Source organism: Berghia stephanieae, chromosome 12 (assembly GCF_034508935.2).
Source record: "Berghia stephanieae isolate SIO BIC M18660-M18661 chromosome 12, UCSD_Bste_1.3, whole genome shotgun sequence".
Taxonomy (NCBI): Eukaryota; Metazoa; Mollusca; class Gastropoda; order Nudibranchia; family Aeolidiidae; genus Berghia; species Berghia stephanieae.
This window is the reverse complement of record NC_088371.1, coordinates 9,875,070-9,894,697: the sequence shown is the minus strand read 5'-3', so window position 1 is coordinate 9,894,697 and position 19,628 is coordinate 9,875,070. Positions and strand designations below refer to the sequence as shown.

General features: G+C 34.1%; 1 protein-coding gene across 1 annotated transcript in view; it reads right to left on the bottom strand.

The window, feature by feature from the left end:
* Positions 1-536: 536 nt before the first annotated feature.
* The window catches only part of LOC144957471 (dolichyl-diphosphooligosaccharide--protein glycosyltransferase subunit STT3B-like), a 37,582-nt gene continuing 18,490 nt past the window's right edge, over positions 537-19,628 (bottom strand). The window contains exons 5-18 of the mRNA XM_078888759.1: positions 19,347-19,435; positions 19,003-19,068; positions 18,588-18,687; positions 17,975-18,073; positions 17,037-17,183; positions 15,365-15,568; positions 14,393-14,595; positions 12,776-12,963; positions 11,781-11,952; positions 10,346-10,519; positions 9,323-9,436; positions 8,081-8,180; positions 4,885-4,988; positions 537-4,040 (exon numbers count right to left, since the gene is read on the bottom strand). Of these exons, the coding sequence (XP_078744885.1) occupies positions 3,930-4,040; positions 4,885-4,988; positions 8,081-8,180; positions 9,323-9,436; positions 10,346-10,519; positions 11,781-11,952; positions 12,776-12,963; positions 14,393-14,595; positions 15,365-15,568; positions 17,037-17,183; positions 17,975-18,073; positions 18,588-18,687; positions 19,003-19,068; positions 19,347-19,435 (1,871 nt within the window). The 3' untranslated portion in view covers positions 537-3,929. The remainder of the gene's footprint in view (positions 4,041-4,884; positions 4,989-8,080; positions 8,181-9,322; positions 9,437-10,345; positions 10,520-11,780; positions 11,953-12,775; positions 12,964-14,392; positions 14,596-15,364; positions 15,569-17,036; positions 17,184-17,974; positions 18,074-18,587; positions 18,688-19,002; positions 19,069-19,346; positions 19,436-19,628) is intronic.

Genomic DNA, 19,628 nt, shown 5'->3' with positions numbered 1-19,628 from the left:
ACTTAAAACAACAAAACCTTGTGATTAAGGTCTCCGTAAGAGTAGGTCCAGGTGTTTATCAATAAGTGAGAAAAAAAGGGAACATAACAGGAAGGCAATCGCATTCGGTCAATGTTCTCATCAATTACACTGACCTGACAGCGTGAGGAAATGCAATAAGTTGGGAGTGAGGAAGTCCTGACATAGTCATCAACAACAAGAACAACAACAAAAAACTCATTTACCGCATTGGTTGAAGAGAAAAAAATTTAAAAAGCAAACCAATATTCTCCCTCACAGAAAAACAGGTTGGAAAAAAGCCAAAACATTTTAATCCAGCCACTCGCATATTAATATTATGCAGTTCATACACACACCATCTATTTTTCTTTAAAGTATTTTGATTAATATTTCATGACATCATTATCGTTAAAAACTTCAACAAAACCTTCCACCAACATTGCATTTAACAAACATAAAAATAATCAGTATTCATGCTATGGCAAATAATCATATCAAAGACTGTTGGTGGAATCATGCACCAAGGATAAACTACATTTTCTTATTTTTGAGCTTGAGTACTTTCTTTTACCATTTCATTCTTACAATTTTTTTTTTTTCAAATTACCCATTTTATCAGTTACTTAAAGAGACACGGGTAGATCGTTTTGGGAAGATAGAGAAATAGTTGAGAATATTTCTCGTAGTTAGAACTCAATCTACTCCAAAAAATGCTGGAACACCCTAGTGTGCAATCCCACCTACAAATACAAAACACTCCCATGCTGATATAACATGACTTGTGTTGTATAAATACAAACATAAACAGCACACTCTTTTGCTCTCACCAAAACTTACAATTAAAATGGTTGAATCTGTTAAGAGTTCAATGAACAGAGCTCGCATGATTTTTTAAAGGTGGGGGGGGGGGGAAATATGAAAACATGGCAGGATGGATCGAAAATGAGCTAAGCTTTTGGCCTGAGTCTTTGTCCCTAATTTTGAAGATTACAAGAGATAAATAAATTAACATTATAGCCAGACTCAAATTGATTGTACTAACAACAACAGAGGAGTCATTTTACAAGCCAGAAGTAAATAAAAAGATAAAGGGAAAATATAAGTAGATGGCAGAGAAGATGGAAAGAAAGAAAAAGGTACCTCTGTATCTAGTCTAAGACAAAATCAATATCACCAATGTCAGTGAAGACACAACATAATACTGCCATTGTTTCATGTTTAATTACACATTTTATGGCAATCAAATCTCATCATGATTGCGGTAAGGATTTTCCTTATGTATCACTTCACATATAACCTGGGTCAATATAGACTAAATGTGTAACTTTTCACCAAATGTATATCATGTCCATGAGAAATAGCATAAATCTTTTCCATTTAAATATAGTAACCATAATTTGACAAACCTCAGACATTAAAACTGATTATAAAGCTTATGATACTAAAAAGTCAAAATATTGCCTCGAAAAAGAAAAATGATGCTGCATGCGACAGTTTTAAGAACCGTTAGTAATTCACCAAATTTTCATTCTACTATTATTGTGGAGTAAGTGTTACTCTTATATTGACATCAGATGACAAAAAACTAACTAGTGATACATTAATTTTACATCCCTGAAAAAAATTTTCTGACCCGGAGTCAGAACCAATCATCAAAAAACTTTACAGGTGCCAAAAAATTTAGGACTAGGGCCAAGATTTCCAACTAAAAATAGAAAAAGTGGCATCACTAGTCATATGTACCTGTGACAACATAAGACAAAATGGGACGAGTCTGAAGAAATTGAGAAAAATAAATAATAGATCCAACTCAACTCTGTCTGTATAGGTAAAATGAACAACATGAATGAAAATGGAACAAATTTATTCAATTTCCCGTTCGTGTGAACATTTGTTTTTGTTTTATGTTTTTAAGGGTTTTACAGTGCTTGCAACACATTAAGGTCATATCAGCGCCAGTAAAAAGGAAGAAAATGGGATAGTCAAAAGTTCTAGAATTACAATTAAAGCACAAAAGAAAAGGTAAGACAAAGGGGAATTGGTTCAAATAGGGAACAGGTGTAGATTCCAAGAGCACACTGTCAAAGTACTTCGTTTGAGATCACCTAAAAATCTCATCCAGACACAAGCACAGGTCCCAACTAAGAGGAATACACTCAAATGATTACCAATCCTACAATATAATATGTAAACTAAACATAATACAATGCATAACAGAGAGGTGATTTACAAGGAAAAAAATATCTCCCAAAACTATAACTATACATTCGACTATATCCCTCCCAGCTAAGGAACTCCGGCAAGGATCAGGACAAAACCAAGTAATCTCATTCCAAGACAACGACAGGAAACAATTGAAAAGCAGGTACAGGGGAATAGAAGACACAGTAAGTACCTCCCTGCCCACTATGGGAGGTCGGAACCCCACCCAGTGTGAACATTTGAAAGATAAGTTTGACCAGAGACTGTGCAGAGGATCACTGATGAAAGATGATTCATTATACAAGTAGAAATAACTTAAAATTAAAAAAAAAAATTTTTAATTTCAAAAAGAAATAAATTATACATCTAGCCCCTTTTATGAAAGTTCTCAGTCAGAGCCTTGGTAAAACTGTCTTACACAAGGACACTGAGAGCAGTATGAAAAGGGACAACATAATTAAGGGAATAGGTATAAAGCACAAATCTCCCATGCCATAGAGAGGCTTCTCCCAACCATTCCCAAACAGAACATCATAAAATAAAAAAAAAAGTGATGAAAAGACAAAAGAAAAGAGTGATGAGTCCTCTCTGAGATGTGCTTCTATGAATCAGAGTAATATCCCTGTGTCACAGAGTGTCGCTTAGTCGTCAGATTATTTCCACTAATTATGAAATTGCATTTGTTTGTAGTTGATTTTTCTTCAAGGTTCGTCTTTTAAACAATTACAAAAATTATATATCTAGTTTCACAGAATATAGTTCTCTTGCAGTTTGATATACTTTAAAAGGTTTCTCTTACGAGGCCCTTCACATTTTACAACAGGTGACCTCACCTTCAAAAATTTTCAAATTTAGAATTAAGTAAGGCATGATTTTCGGCCGCATTCAATGTAATATCTTTTGTCACCACAGTATGCGAGGGAAACAAAACAAATATCATATTAAACTACAAATAAAATGCAAGGTATCCTTACTCAAAGACCAAGTATGACAACCAATATCTGAGATAATAAATCAAAATTGAAACCAGGAAAGAACTAACTCTATTGCTCTTTCCCGATACATTTTTTTAGCACAAATGAAAAGTATGTCTGCTCAATCGCAACGAAAGCTTTTCACAGACACATATAGAACCTATTAGGTGTAAAATCCCCAAAAACATTAAGACCAATCACCATGTAAACATCTTCCAATTCATTACAATCATATTCCCAAATTATAAATTAACGCACAGCTTTCACATTAATTGTCCTAACTTTCACAACACACTATATCTCTCATTGTCAAATCATACTGAATCATTAGATACAACAAAATGTGCATTTCACAGGAGAACAGATTTGTTTAAACAATAAAAAGAAATTTTAAAAATTGTTAAATAAAGCAAAAACACCAAAAATTTTACAGATTGCAGGTTAAAAATGTTACTTGTTTTCAGGTAAATTCAATTCTTTATAGTCTATTTTTTCATAGTGAGTCAACTGCTCTACCTCGAGAACAAATGAGACCTCCTTTGACCACTTCATAAACTGTAAAACAATTTTTTTTTAACAAGACAATGAGTATTTCACACATATCCATTCTCTTTCTTTCCCTGCCACATTTCACGACAACAGTCTTAAACTAAAACAACGGCCAACATTCTACAGGAGTCACACATACAACAACCCTCCGTGTTGCACATCACAGTTGTATGGTAGTCATCGTCAAAGAGGCATCTCTATTCCTTACCTCTTCTTTGTTGATTTGGATGAGGCTTTAGACGATGTTTTTGATGAAGGCTTCTTTCCCTTTATTATTTTGGGTTTGTTTTTTATTATACCTACTTTCTTGGACGACTGGGGACAAAAACAAAAAAGGTTAGATTTGGGACAGAAGAGCTTTAAATTTATATAATTGTGACAAATAAAAATTTAGAGCTTGTATTGACTTGAACTCCGATCACATGCTGTTTTTTTAGGGGGAAGGGGGTAAGTTTTACAGCAACTTAGACACTTAAAGAATATTTCAGCACTAGCTGCCCATACGTCTTGATCATTTCATTCATCTTTTATTATGGCACACTCTATATATAGCATAAACTCTTACAAATTCCTTCCAAGCATTCCTGTCTTAAGTCAGAGAGTTCTAATTCATGCCACTAATACAAGGATTTAAAAAAATAGTGAACAGAACAAAAAGCCCTCTTTGCCATTGTAATTAATTCAATGGTTCTGTTGCATTTACAACTTTGGACTGCACAAATTATAAGAGCTGACAGAAAAATCATTGTCGTTCAATATCAACTAAGAACATTTTTTAATCAGCATGATACATTACTGAAGTTTAAATAACAATGAGGTCAGAAAACTGATCACTGACTTCCCTAAAAATTGTAGTTGTTATAGTAACTTTTATAGAGCAAAAATTTACAAGGATAAAATGACACTTCCAATTTGTTAAAATATTGTAGTCTGCCATCAACCTTCATTTCCAGTAAGTTTGAATCTTAGAGATGCTCATTAAGTTTTGAAATTGGAGCCAAAATTTCATAATTTTACGAATCTTTCGTAGTAGCAGGCAGGTCTGAAATAGCCTGAAATTTTTCTCAATATATATGAACATATTTTGTGAAGAATTTCTCTTCATCAACCTTTCAATGAGAATCTCATAACAGGAGAAAGTCACAACTATTTAACAAACCTTTTTAGATTTACGCCTTGATTTCTTCAGGGGCCTGTGAGGCTTTTTCAAATTCTCTCTGTTCTCCAGATCCTTCACTTTGTAGATTCTAACCAGCCAGTGCTCTGGAAAAAAAAAAACAACAAAAAACTTGAGATTTCATACGGTGTAATATCCACCAAAAGTGCTCAAAAGTACTTTACAAGGGGTCCCAAGCCAACAGCAACACTTTCTTAGCATGTAGGACAAGACGTGATGCCGTAAAGCGCTATTACAAATGTTTTCCAACGTAGATAACACTGTTACCAGTCAGATTCTCATTTTTAAACCCGAGTATGGTGAGTGAATGAGGGTAAAGAGCCTTTTCCAACTATTCACCTGTAGCTGGACTCGAACCAAACCAGGGACCTACATGTCTGAAGGCAAAACTCACAAGACCACAAAAACATGGTACTATTTTTTGAATACATTAAAACATTACTTATTTTTTTAAAATATCTGAGAGCTGTAGTAGAGATCACTTCATTAATTACGGATGAACTTGGATATTCCTTCTATTGTTTGTTTGTTTAAGGGTTTTGTGGCACTCGCGACTCATTTAGGTCATCTGTCATATCAGCGCCAGTAAAAAGAAGAAAATGGAATAGTCAAAATATTCTAGATTTACAATCAAACCACCCAAGAAATAGTAAGACAAAGGGGAATTGGTTCAAATAGTGAACAGATGTAGATTCCAAGAGCATACCATCAATGTACTTATTTTGAGATACCTTAATTTCTCATCCAGACACCAGCACAGGATCCCACTAAGAATATATAACTAACAATAAATAAGAGAGATGATATACAAGGAAAAAAATATCCTCTCCCAAAACTATAAACTATACATTTGACTGTTTCCTTCCCAGTCAAGGTCTCCAGCCAGGGCTGGGACAAAACTAAGTAATCCCATTCCAAGACAAAGACAAAAAGTAATTTTTAAATAACAGGTATAAGGAGATAGAAAACACAACGTGACCTCCTGCCCACCATGGGAGATCAAAGGACCCTGCAGAGTCCTTCAATTATTTAAGAAGGGAAGAGGGGAAGAAATTTTTTCTTTTGACGCTATGCATTTAGGTAAAACTCAACATCTGCCAGACACATGAAACCCACCACTACACAAAATTATGTCTAACCATAAAAGTTTATAGTCGGATTGATTGAATTTAGTGAGAACTAATCAGCCAACAGGCTGTATAAAAACAGTGATGCCAACATTTCGTTCCTTTTATATACTCTGATTGATTAACTTCTCAAGTTCACTCGAATTGGGAAATCAAACATATTTGTTCCATTTTCATTCATACTGCAACTCGAATGAGTTAATCAAATATTAAACAGTTTATTCCATTTTGTTTGTCTTTCACCAAATTTTGTTTTGTTCATCACTGTGAAAACAAGACTAAGAGCAGAGTAAAAATCAAAGTTTCCCATTGTACTCCTGCAAAATTTGCAACTAAGACGATCCCAAAGTCTACATTCTGTCATTACATCCAAATATCAATATAAAAATTTTTATGGCAGAATTCATCAAATCCACCATGCCCTTAACAATGCTGGCTTCATTCATTCCCCCGAAGAGCCTAATGAGATAAAATTTCCATTTCATACTGTCCCAAGTCACCTATTAGGCATACTTATCATTTTAGCATTCTTAGAATTGCCATTAGTGCTCATAGCCAGGTATTCATTCACGACTGAGTCAATGTTTTCAATCAGGATTTGTTGGGTTTTTTCCCAAAGCCGCAAAGCCCTAAAAAAATTTTAATCAAAGAATGACGCTCATTATACATTCCAGAAATAATGTAATATATATATATATATTATTATTTTTTTATGATATTAAAATCAATGTTGTTTTTGTTTTTAATGGTTTTACGGCGCTTGCAACACATTAAGGTCATATCAGCGCCAGTAAAAAGGAAGAAAATGGGATGGTAAAAAGTTCTAGAAATACAATTAAAGCACAAAAGAAAAGGTAAGACAAAGGGGAATTGGTTCAAATAGGGAACAGATGTAGATTCCAAGAGCACACCATCAAAGTACTTAGTTTGAGATCACCTAAAAGTCTCATCCAGACAAGCACAGGTCCCGACTAAGAGGAATACACTCAAATGTTTACCAATCATATAATATATGTAAACTAAACATATTACAATGCATAACAGAGAGATGATTTACAAGAAAAAAAAATATCATCTCCCAAAACTATAACTATACATTCGACTGTTTCCCTCCCAGCAAGGAACTCCGGCAAGGATCAGGACAAAACTAAGTAATCTCATTCCAAGACAATGACAGGAAACAATTGGAAAACGGGTATGGGGGGATAGAAGACACAGCATGTACCTCCCTGCCCACTATGGGAGGTCAGGATCCCCACCCAGTTAAAATCAATCATCATTAAATTAGGTAAACTTTGAGAGTTGAAAGTCTTTTTTTATAAAATCCAATAGGAGGAGGCCATAAAAAAAAACAATTGATAGCTTACAATTATTTACCCTTTTGTCAGTCTCTATGCATTCAAATAAGACGTTAGAAATTGAAACCTTTTGTAATGAATTCAATAGAAATGTCACAAACACCATTTCAAAACTCCCGATATCATTTGTAAAAATCACCATATCATTTAGAGCCACATTTCAAAACTCCCCATATCATGTGTAAAAATCACCATATCATTTAGAGTCAGAGGTTAACACAGTTACGATAGCGTTAAGCAACAATAACAATTGCTTGCTATTCTTTTAGACAGCGTGCTTGATCAAACCAAGCTACCCAATCACTGCTTGGTGAAGCAAGTGCTCTAGAACTCAATTATTGTGGACCCTCACCAAGGAAAGAAACAAGATTTTTTCCCCGACCCTCAAAAAAAAAATGTTTTAAATGGGAACAACTTTTGTGGGAAAATTGATGTTGGTAGTAAAGATGCAAGAGTTTTACAATATAGATAGTATGAAGTTAGTGTCACTCAGGTCTTTGTTATTGCTTTTTGCCACCCGCATTTATGAGTAAATCTCACTAAACTGAATTAACCAGACTATAAACGTTCAAGGTTAAACATAGTGTTGTGTGTTGGTCCGTTACACTTCCGGATGGCAATGTTGTAAGCTTCTTAGCCAAGCGCATACATCTATACAATCTTAAGTCATTGACTATCAAGCTCACTACATACCTGTAGTATAGGCCTCTTCCATGTGAGTGAGATCAAAGTTTTTGTTGCCAATCTCCACACCCCTGGTGCGATCAAAGCCTGCAGGACTTCTGAAGTCAAGCTGGGATCAGGAAGTGGTTGAGAGGTTGAATATTTAACAAGTTATACCAAAAAAAATGTAACAATAATTTTTAAAAAACAACATTTTAATAAAAATAATGATAATAATACGAGCCACAAAACAAACACCTCATACATTCTGAGGACATAGTAAAACTTTTAATTAGAAAACGTATCAGAGTAAAGTTCAATTTCTGACTTTTAAAAAATTGGAATAAAAATGATTTTAAAAATAATGGAGACATTGAACAAAGTTCACGGAAGTCTCGTTTAAAATTCAAAGAAAAGAAAGTAATGACGAATCAAAGTAAACAGTGAACAGTATAAATGCTATAAACAATGGCAGAAAACTAATTTGCATGGGAATGAATTTATTACTGCTATTTTACAATTTTATCAGGTACATCATTTTGTGTAGAATTAGTTAACAATGTGAAACAAACAAGACAAACAACAATTTAATTTCGACAGAATTTGTTTCTAGAAGTCTTCTGTTGGTTTGCGTTTTAGTTTTTCATGAAATTTAAGTGGGCTTTTACAAAGCAGCCAATATTGGTTTAGATGGAACAGTGGAATTTATCGCTCGGCCACTCAGTCATGATTGACTGCCTTGAGAACACGACAGGTTTGGAAAGCGAAAAAAATAATTTCACAAAGGCTGTGTGAAAATAACTAAATGGGGATTCGTTCAGTCACCAAAAGGGCATCACTTAGCTTTAAGTTATCCATCCATAATGAAGTGGCCTGTGTGCTATGTGTAGCAACTGTGAAAAATTCCTGTTTATTGTTTTAAAGCCTCGTAATGTATTTATTTATCCAACTACAACAATCAACTGACTGAGGATTTGCAGGTCAAAACAAATATCCTTATAAATCTTTACCAACGTTTTTTCTCAATTTGCAGTATTTAGGAGCGGCCATCTTCAGCTTTAAAAAAAAAAAAAAAAACTATTTGAGACAATTACGTTTCCTTCCACCTGATATATCTCAAAATGAGAAAAATAGAGTCAAAATGAGAATAATAGAGTTAACAAGATGTGATAAGACTACTCTTCAATTGGTTAAAGCGTATTTTGATGCACTTTTTAGTGGTCACTGGTTCACACAACAGCACAAAAAGTGATTAAGAGACCCAAACCTTACCTGCATCTGTCCAAATCTGTAGTAAGAAAGCTTGTACATTAAACAGTTGAGTAATACTCTAGATCCACCCGCATCCACTCTAAACTCTCCTTGAGGTGTAAAGTAATCTGATTCCTGTAACAAAATGGAAAGAATTGGTCAATGAAAAAAATAAAAGGATATGACCCAAAAACATTTTTTTTAAAGATGAATAGCAATCAAAGCTGGTTCAAATATTGATTATTTGACAATTGTGTGATTACAGATGAGGTTCAATTTTATAATAATTTAACATTATGCAAACCTTCCCTTCCGCCATTCTGCCCATGTTTCCAAAATTCTGATTTTCAGTTCAGAAAATTATGATAATGATAAGAATGAGAGAGGGGTATTTAAGGACTGCCAAAAGGGAGGTAAGTATGAAAATTAATGTTCTTCCCCATTCCATTCCCTACCGCACATGATCTTGATGTAAGCTGTTGAAACAAAGCGGGTGTTTGCAGGTATGCAATCTCATGTTTTGAATACTAAACTGTAAGCTGTGTATGGTAAAAAAAATAAAAAAGTATTGAACATCTACCAGTGAACCAAGTTTTAAGCCTGGAACGCTTTTGTTCTGTTTTGAAGCTGTAATATTCGTATTTGATCAATACTCATGAAATTACAACCTATTGTCTTTACATACAGAGCCGAGACAAGGATCCAATTAGGCTTAAAGGAAACAGGAATACATTATTGTTAGTTCTCTCAAAAGGAAAACTTTTAGGTCTACCGGTAGAAAAATTTTAAAATAAAAATTGTAGCGAAAAACATTCTTTGAAATAAGTCGAGTGTCTGCTCCAGGGCCATATTAATTGCAAATGTCAAAATAAAATCAAATGAAACAATATTTCTTTATTTTTCCACTCCATTCCCTTCATTGTTCACAGCGACACAGTCACAATATGTTTGTCAAATACAATGCAGAAGAAAATAAATCTTAATGAAAACAAATCAATGAAATAACATTACACTTAGACAAAAAAAAAAAAATAATTTCATTACCTTAATATCTTTAGGATGTTCTCCTTCAGCAATTCGTACCATCCACAAAAATTTGTTGATGTCATCACCAGAGTATCCTATGACCCCGCCAAAGATGACCAACACATAATTTACATCCAGGGATCTCATTATCTCATAGGCTGCTGACTCATTGGAGGACATCGCCTTGCCCACCTGGAATCAGTTGAGAGACAGTATTACTAGTAGGTTTAGAGTTTGTATTAGAAGTATATAAGTATTTAAAAAGAGAAAGATGGTAGCTATATACCATACAGAAAAGTTGGATAGATTTAGTTAAGATTAGCCTGCAATACTCAATGATTACAGAATTGAAATCTTATTTGAAAAGTTTGTAAATGAAGCTGTGACAAAAGGCAATCAAAAGGTCATTCTCATAAGGTTTGGTAATTCAGAGGTTATAGAAATGATCCAATATTCATCACTTTCTCAAGGTTGTATAATGACAAAAGATCCTAAAATTCAGAGAGGCACCATTAAAAAAAAAAATATATATATATATATATATAACAGGAATAGCTGCTTTCCTAGGGTGAATTGAAAAAAGAGTGGGAAAAAAGTGTCAACTTTTTTTCAAATAATCCGTTGAGAAGCTATCTCCGCTATTCTTTTAGTGCCACAGTTTTTGATCAACTGGTGAAGACAAACTTCCATGACTTTTCAAAATAATTTTGATATGAATTTTTCTTGTGCCAACACTGGCCTATTGTTGTCTTTGTTTATTTAGGTCATTTCAGCGCCAATAGGAAGAAAATGGGGTGGTAAAAAAATTATAGATTTATAATAAAGAGCACATGAAGAAAAAGTAAGATAAAAGGGAATGACTTAAGTAGGGAACTGATGTAGATTCCCAAGAGTAAACTAGCAATGTGCTTAAGTCTTATCCAGACAGGATCCTACCAAGAAGAATACACACAAATGCTTACAATTCATTATATATTCAAAACAAAAAATATAACTACATGATAGATAATTTACATGCAAAAAAATGATCAGCTCCCAAAAATATAACTATAAATCTGACTGTTTCCCTCCCAGCCAAAGACTGCAAGCAGGGCCAGGACAAAACAAGGCAGAAAGCAAGGAAGAAAACAAGTGACCTCTCTGCCAACTATTGGAGGCCAGAAGACCCTACCCAATACCTTTTGTCACAGCCCAAAATGCTTATTTTGTCAACAAATACAAAAAATTACATAAATGACATACAGTGTAAAATGAAGCATATCTAACAATTTGGTGCAGCATAGATATCACACTAATCAATATCATAAATGTCATTTCAGAAACTCAGTTACAAAAGTAACAGCGGTGTGACTCCTGATGCTTTCACTGATGCAAGATATTTGCAAAGGCCAATGAATTATTTTAAAAAATCTAAAACAACATTGATAATAAATTACGAAGACCTGCTACTTACCAAGGCTATATGACTGTTGTTCCAAGTGTTATTATCCACCAGAGTTGTCCGATTCCCCATGCCCGCTATCTGATAGCCGTAGTCCCACCATGACATCACTCTTGCCTGGTCATCTGTATTCTGACGTAACCAGTAGTAAGCCTCACGGAAATCATCAAGGATGTTACGACTTCTGATCAATTTATACCAAAGAGAAGATAAGTGAAGTTCAGTTTCAAAGTCTTTTTTTTACACCATGTTTGTTTAATTTTAAAATACTACTAGTTCAACTGAAAAAAATAGGGCTCAACCTAAAAAAAAAAATAAAAAGGCGTCAGTGGAAAAAAAAAGCAATAGGGGTTAATCTAAAGTCTACGTTATTAAGTATTTCCATTACAACAATGAGACCATAACAATTTGGGCCAACAGGCCTGCAAATTAGTTGATGGAGTTGATGTGTCAATCTGAATTAATGAACCTACGATAATAACAAGCCTAGTCAACAATTTCAAACATATTATTCAATGTGATCTTCAATTGTACAGACTGATTTTCATTTCAAACACATTATTCAATATAATCTTCAATTGTAGACTGATTTTCCGGGATGTCTGGCAGGTTTGCATTATGTGTGAAACTGGGATGAATAATAAGCAGTGGGATAATTATGTCCCTTGAAAATCCTGATAACTTTTTGAAGTATGCCTAAACTGAAATAGAATACAGAGTCCCTCAGATTACAGGTTAAACCAGTTTTTACTGTACTCAGGATTGCCAATTCAGGAGGCAAAAATTAACTGAATATTTAAGCAAACATATTGACCAACCACCTTCTGAGGACTGAACATTTTTTATTTACTTTTTTTCTTCCGTTTAGCAGGTGATTGGAAAATATACTGAGGGTTTAAAACATACTGAATTCTATGAATATACGGAAAATTGGCAACCTAGTGTACTTGCAATCAGATGAATAGCTATTTTTTTTCCTTCCCCTCAACAGACACCATTACACTTACCCTCCCTGTCCATATGTAGCGAGAACAATGCTAGGGGATGAATAAGCACTACTTGTGACCCAAGTACAGTGTACAGCAAATAGCATTAACAGCATGAGTAACGCCACGACGATGATGCTTCGGACATTGATACCAAGGCTCTCTTCATCTTTTGGCTTGTCATCCCGAACCTTCTTCTTATTACCAACCTGTGGACATCGGGTAAGAATAGGACAAGGAAACTTTTTTCATTTTTTGAAACATGATATCACGGTGCATATATAAAACATGAAACTGACAAGATACTTAAACCCTTTTCTGATAGATTTTGGATTTGTCTCTACTGTGATATATTACCTTACCATTTCCTTCAATTCGTGAGAGCAGTAACAGAAATGTGACATAAGCAAACATTGTCCAATGCTCTGTAAGTGAAAAACTTTGGGATTGCATTAATAACCCATGTAATCACTTGAGGGGAAAACTATGATTAGAAAGGTATAAATTGACATCATTAAAGGGTTAAATGTCAGGTTAGTCTCCTGATTAAAGGGTTAATTAACCAATTAAATACCATTTGTCAGATCAATGTGTCCTATTCGTCATAGGTCAGACCACATATTCTGCACTTATTCTGTTCTAAGACAAATATTTAAGACATATACTTATACTCGGGTTAGTCACAAAAAGAGATGTTCTATCATAATTACAAATAGCATTTACATAGCTGCCAACCCGGTAATTCAATTAAGAGGGAGATTTGGAACAAAAATCAGGGAGATTCGATAAAAATCAGGGAGATTACATTTTTACTGACCTGAAGTGAAGACGCGCTGCTAGTTCTTCAAAAGTCACATGATTACTCCTCAAGATGCACAACAATGAAATTTGTCGTTTAGACATTTTAAAAATCAACAAAGTCTTTAGGCAGAATAAAAGGCAAATACAAATTACTCCCAATTAGAAAGAAACCGTCCTCAGCAATTGAAATACGTTGTGGTAAGGAAATTTTGAAAATTGATGAAGACTTAAGGCAGGGCATAAGCAAAAGCAAATTATTCTCAATTGAAAATATCGATAACACAGTATATTCTTTTACAATCCTATATAATCTATTGCCACATTACTGGTATCTATTCTGTTGCTTTCATAGCATCAACCAGCCAAAAAAAAAGTTGACAATTGATTGTCTAAAGAACCAACAACTCATCACTCAATATTCAAATTGATAAATTTCCGGGAGATTTCTGGAGATACTAAAAAACTGCGGGAGAGCGGGAGATCGGTGATAAATACGGGAGACTCCCGCAATTTGCGGGAGGGTTGGCAGCTATGCATTTATTACATAATTAGCCTTCATTTTCCCCTATACTTGCAATACTTAGTACTGTCTTTGTGTTTCTATTTGATGAAATTATTGAATAATGAAATATGAAGAAAAAAAGGGGGAAAAGATAATTAAATTATAGCAATCATGATGATGATGGCAATGATGATGATGATAATAATAATAATAATAATAATAATAAATCACACCCAATAAAATATCTAATATAACTTTTTCATCTAAATCTTGATAGAACTGGAAGCTTTCTAGACCAATTCAGTCTTAATTTAATACTAAGACAGTAGCCTCACCTTATCATATAATCTATCATTCTTCTTCTCCCCATTCTCATCCACGTTCTTTTGGTTTTGTTTAGGCGAGTCATCCTTCAGGTACACCTCGAATGTCTTGGAGAAGGCAATGGCCGCCAACACACACACAACGGGGGTCAGTGTCAACATCAGACGAACCATCACCCCAGCAAAGTAACTGGCAAAGATGGCATACAGGACCACTGGAAAGGTACATTTTATGACTCAATTCTTTTTCTTCATTCACACGAACCCATTGGCTCAGTTAATCAATTATCTCGATTCAAGAAATAATTTTTTTCATTTTAAAAAGGGGAGCAGCAGTGACAACAACAATAATTAATTAATTACTTCTACATTCAGATTTATGGATATTAGGCATGAGAAAAGATAGTCTAAGCAAAAATTGTAAAATTGTATTGCATCTAATTTTTAAATTAAATATTTTGTATATTTTGTATGCCACTCTTTCTTTTTCCTTCTCGAGTCCATGTCATGAAAAATACTCTCTATTTAATCTAAAGAAATTTGGACTTTCAGAAAACGCATAATATCAGAATATTCTGACATGGTAAAGTGCTTTTAAGTTGACTATAAGAACCATGATAAAAATAATAACATAATATATAAAATAATATAATATTTGACAAAAAAGACAAACGTGGGGAGGAAAAAACAGAATAACATTCAACCCTGTGATTACAGGCAATCTCCAAGGAGAACCAAAATTCACAGAAGATATGTATTTCCCTCAAAACTATTTTGACTGTTACCTTATAGAGAGAATGCAAGATTACAATTATTTTATTAACCAAAAACACGACAAAAAATAAAGTTAATATATAACAATAAAAATAAACAAAATTATGTAATCTTGAATTGCGCCATCTCAACTGTCTATAGACTCACAACATTTAATGTTTTAGGTAAGGTTTACTAACTCTGCCTTGGTATTAAAACTACCGGACTTACCAAATACCCTTTCGTCATTGACGTTTTTAATGCAGTACCAGGCGCCGACAGGAAAGGCACATACTAGTATGTGAAGATCAAAGAAAAAGGAGACCCATGTGGTCGGCTGATGCTCTGACACTGAGGCGATGATGGGGATGTGAATCTTTGCATAGCCTGTGTCCCACAATGAATAGAAACGACCGCTCCAAGGTGCAATGTAACCTATTTTAATATAAAGGAGAAGAGAAGAGTTTGAAGTTAGAGGAAAAAAAAGATTAACCCGTAGAGTTTGTTTTGTTTTTAAGGGTTTTACGGCGCTTGCAACACATTTAGGTCGTATCAGCGCCAGTAAAAAGGAAGAAAATTGGATAGTTAAAACATTCTAGATGTACAATTAAAAGGACTTGAGGGAAAAGTATAACAAAGGGGAATGGTTCAAATAGGAAAAATATGTCGATTCCAAGAGCACACTATCAGCGTACTTAGTTCGAGATCACCTAAAAGTCTCACCCAGACACCAGCACAAGAACCCACTATGGGAACACACTCAAATGTTTACAAATCATATGTTAAAAATAACAGTACATAACAGAGAGATGATTTACAAGGAAAAAAATATAATCTCCAAAACTCTCAACTATACATTCGACTGTTTTCCTCCCAGCCAAGGTCTCTGGTCAGAGTCATGACAAAACTAAGTAATGTTATTTCAAGACAAAGACAGAAAGCAATTGGAAAACAGTTATAGGGGTATAGAAGACACAGCAAGTACTCCCTGCCCACCATGGGAGGTAGGGAACCCCAACCAGTACATTTGACTTGTTTCCCTTTCAACCAAGGACTCTGGTAAGTGTCAGAACAAATCCAAGTAATCCCGTTGCAAAACAAAGACAGAAAGCAACTCAGAAAACAGATATAGGGGGAAAAGAAGACATAGCAAGTGGCCTCCTGCCCACCATGGAAGGTCAAAAGACCCCACCCAGGTTAGTGCTCTCTTGAGGCTTAAAAAACAAAAACAAAACAGATCTGCAATTATTACATAATCAATAATACAAAGAAATAAGACTTCATTACCACAAATGGGGATTAAAAATCTTGAGAAGGATTTTTTTTTTATGTTTGTTTTAAGGGTTTAAACGGCGCTTGCAACACATTTAGGTCAAATCAGCACCAATAAAATGGAAGAAAATTGGAGGAAAAAGTAAACATAAGGGAAATGGTTCAAATAGGGAACAGATGTAGATTCCAAGAGCACACTATCAGAGTACTTAGTTTCAGATCACATAAAAGTTTCACCCAGAAACCAGCACAAGATCCCACTAAAAGGAATACACTCAAATGTCTACAAATCATGTTAAAAATTTTAAAAATAACAGTACTTAACAGAGAGATGAATGACAAGGAAAATATATCATCTCCCAAAACTATATCCATTCGACTGTTTCCCTCCCAGCCAAGGACTCTGGCCAGGGTCAGGTCAAAACCGAGTAATCTCATTCCATGACAAAAACAGAAAGCAATTGGAAAACAGATGTTGGGGGATAGAAGACACAGTAAGTACCTCCCTGCCCACGATGGGAGAGATAGGATTTTGGAAATTGCATAACCTTGCATGGAATCAATAAACAAGACAATTTAAAACAAAAACCCAACAAAATTCCCATCAAGTGTCATCAAAACGAGTACTCACCAGCCCATGTCAAACCAACCACAGCCACAAACACAAAGGCAGCAGTACCAGTCACAGCAGCAAAGAAAAAATAACGAAATTCAGCTTTGGTCAAGAAATTTTGAATGTACTTCAGGAACGTGTATGCGTGTAGCAAGGCAAACACACCTGAAAAGACAGCAAAATAGGAAATAAATAAATAAAATAATTGGGTATCTTATATACGATATAAGTTATATTTCCCTAGAAATTATTAACTCTTTTATAACAAATGCAAATTTCATATATATGCAATATTTGAAATTCAATTATATTTTTTGAAAATCTCATTCTCACTGGGTTTTTAAAAATCAATTCGCAATGAAAAGAATAGAACAGGAGAGCCTGTGATTCCTTTAATATCAAATGTCATGTTACCGAGGCCAACATCAAAGAGGAGATAGTCATCTTTGACTCATCATATTCATTTGGCATAATAAACAAACTGTGGTTTATCTACTTATTTTCTTTCTAAAAATAAGAATTACTAGACTTTTCCTAAACAAAATTGAGGAAAATTCTTCGGAAAATCTGAGATGAAAACATGATGATGATAATAATGACAATGTTTTTGTCTGGAAAAGTAAAATTATATAAAAAATCAATAAAATGGCTTGAAATTGGGAAAACCAGGCATGGGGACAAACGTCAGAAATTTTCCAATAAATTTAGAAGAATTAAAAGGTCTGAGTAACATAAAACTAGAGGTGCCTAAATGAGTCAATAAAATGGATAGAAAGCTAAAGGGAGTAAATGTGATTCATAAATAAGGGAACAACATAAATAAAACAATGTTTCGGCCTTTGGCCTTTTTCAAGTAAACACGAAATATAACTTAGTATCATGTCAAGTTACTGTAAGGTCAACCCTGCCCGTTTATCTGGGACCACTAGTTGGCAGGACTGCCATCAAACTCTTACCTGCAGCTGCCATGTGTTCACTGGTGCGAATGGGTTGAAAACCAACAAATGGAATTTGCATGGAGAGGATGAGACCCACGATATAAAAGCATGTATAGGCTGAGGACAGAGAAGAGAGGAGAAAAAAAAAACAATTTAAATTGATACAAAACAATTATGAGACGGGACAGAACGTGATATCACTTCCAGTAGTAGAATTCTTCGATTTCTCTTATTTCATTGTGTGACAATAACCAGGATAAAGTATACTGGTTCAAATTGGTTTATATTTTTTTAAAATATAGTTTACTCCTATAAAGAACTTCTTTCCAACTAAAAAAAAAAGTAAAACAAAAGCAAAAAAAAAAAAAAAAAATGCTGCCAGATGCTCATTTTACACTTGACCAGTGAAAGAATGTGAATAAAGAATCTGTTGCAAGGACACAGTTTTGCACGACCCAAAGAGGGACTCGAACCAGGGACCTACAGGAGTCTATATAGATATATAAGCCCATTGTTACACCTTTTATTTCTATATAGGTATTCTTTTGTAATTTCAATGACAAGATTTAATTTTTTTAAAAACAAAAAAACTGGCATTGTGATTCTGCACTGCTGATATATCATAACTTACCTGTATAAATGCGCTGGGAGTAACGTCCCATCAACAAGAGAACAAATACATGTAAAGGAATGAGATTGATGATGAACACATAGCCTCCCCATGCTGACACCTAAAATAAAATAAAAAATAAGATTCATTGGATATACAGAAACCCACTATTAAAACTGCATGCAAAGATTAACTGCAGTGTATTACATGATTAAAGAGCAACACAGTGCAAAGCAGAAATATCAACAAGACATCAAATTCCCATTTTTATTTGCTATGTAACATTAGTAAATTAAAATATTATTATCAACATAAATTTTATTTAATTCACAAAAAAAAAAAAGAGGAGAAAAATTGAAAGAATGAAAAAGAAAATAAATTGACCAGTTGCCACTCAAAATAAGGATCCCAGCCAGGGGGCTTCCAAAAGACTTACCATGTAAAAATATGACAAAGCTGTGCATAAGGACCAAAATATTTGACCAGTCTTGACAGATTTGATCTGAAATTATAGTGGGGAAAAAGACAAATACAAACTGTATTAGCAAAAATCTCTAGATCAAAGCACACAATGGATCAAGGTTAAATACTATGTTAAATAATAAATTCTCTTTATTCAAAAGGGGAAACTGTCTTTAGGGTCTATTTCTTTAAATAAAAAAGACCAGAGATAATACAAGACCTCGGCAGCAGAAATTTGGTGATATTCGATATCTTCACAGGGAATTTGAAACACCCGGGGGATACTATACTATTCAAGATATAAACATGAAAACATACCCATAGAAAATATGTAAACATAAGGGCGAAGATTGCAATACCCTCATTATCATAACTTCCTGCAACCGAACGGCTGATATAACCAGGAACTGAAAAGAGAAGTGAATAAAATCATAAAATGTTAGATAAGAGTTGATTACATTTTTTTTCAGTGGTCTTTAGAGATCAAAGGCGCCTATTGCCCCAATATCCGTTAAATCACATTACAAGCTGAAACAGCACTTAAAATCGTCAAGGAAAAAATATGAATTTTAAAATTCCTGACAGATTCTTTATTTAAAC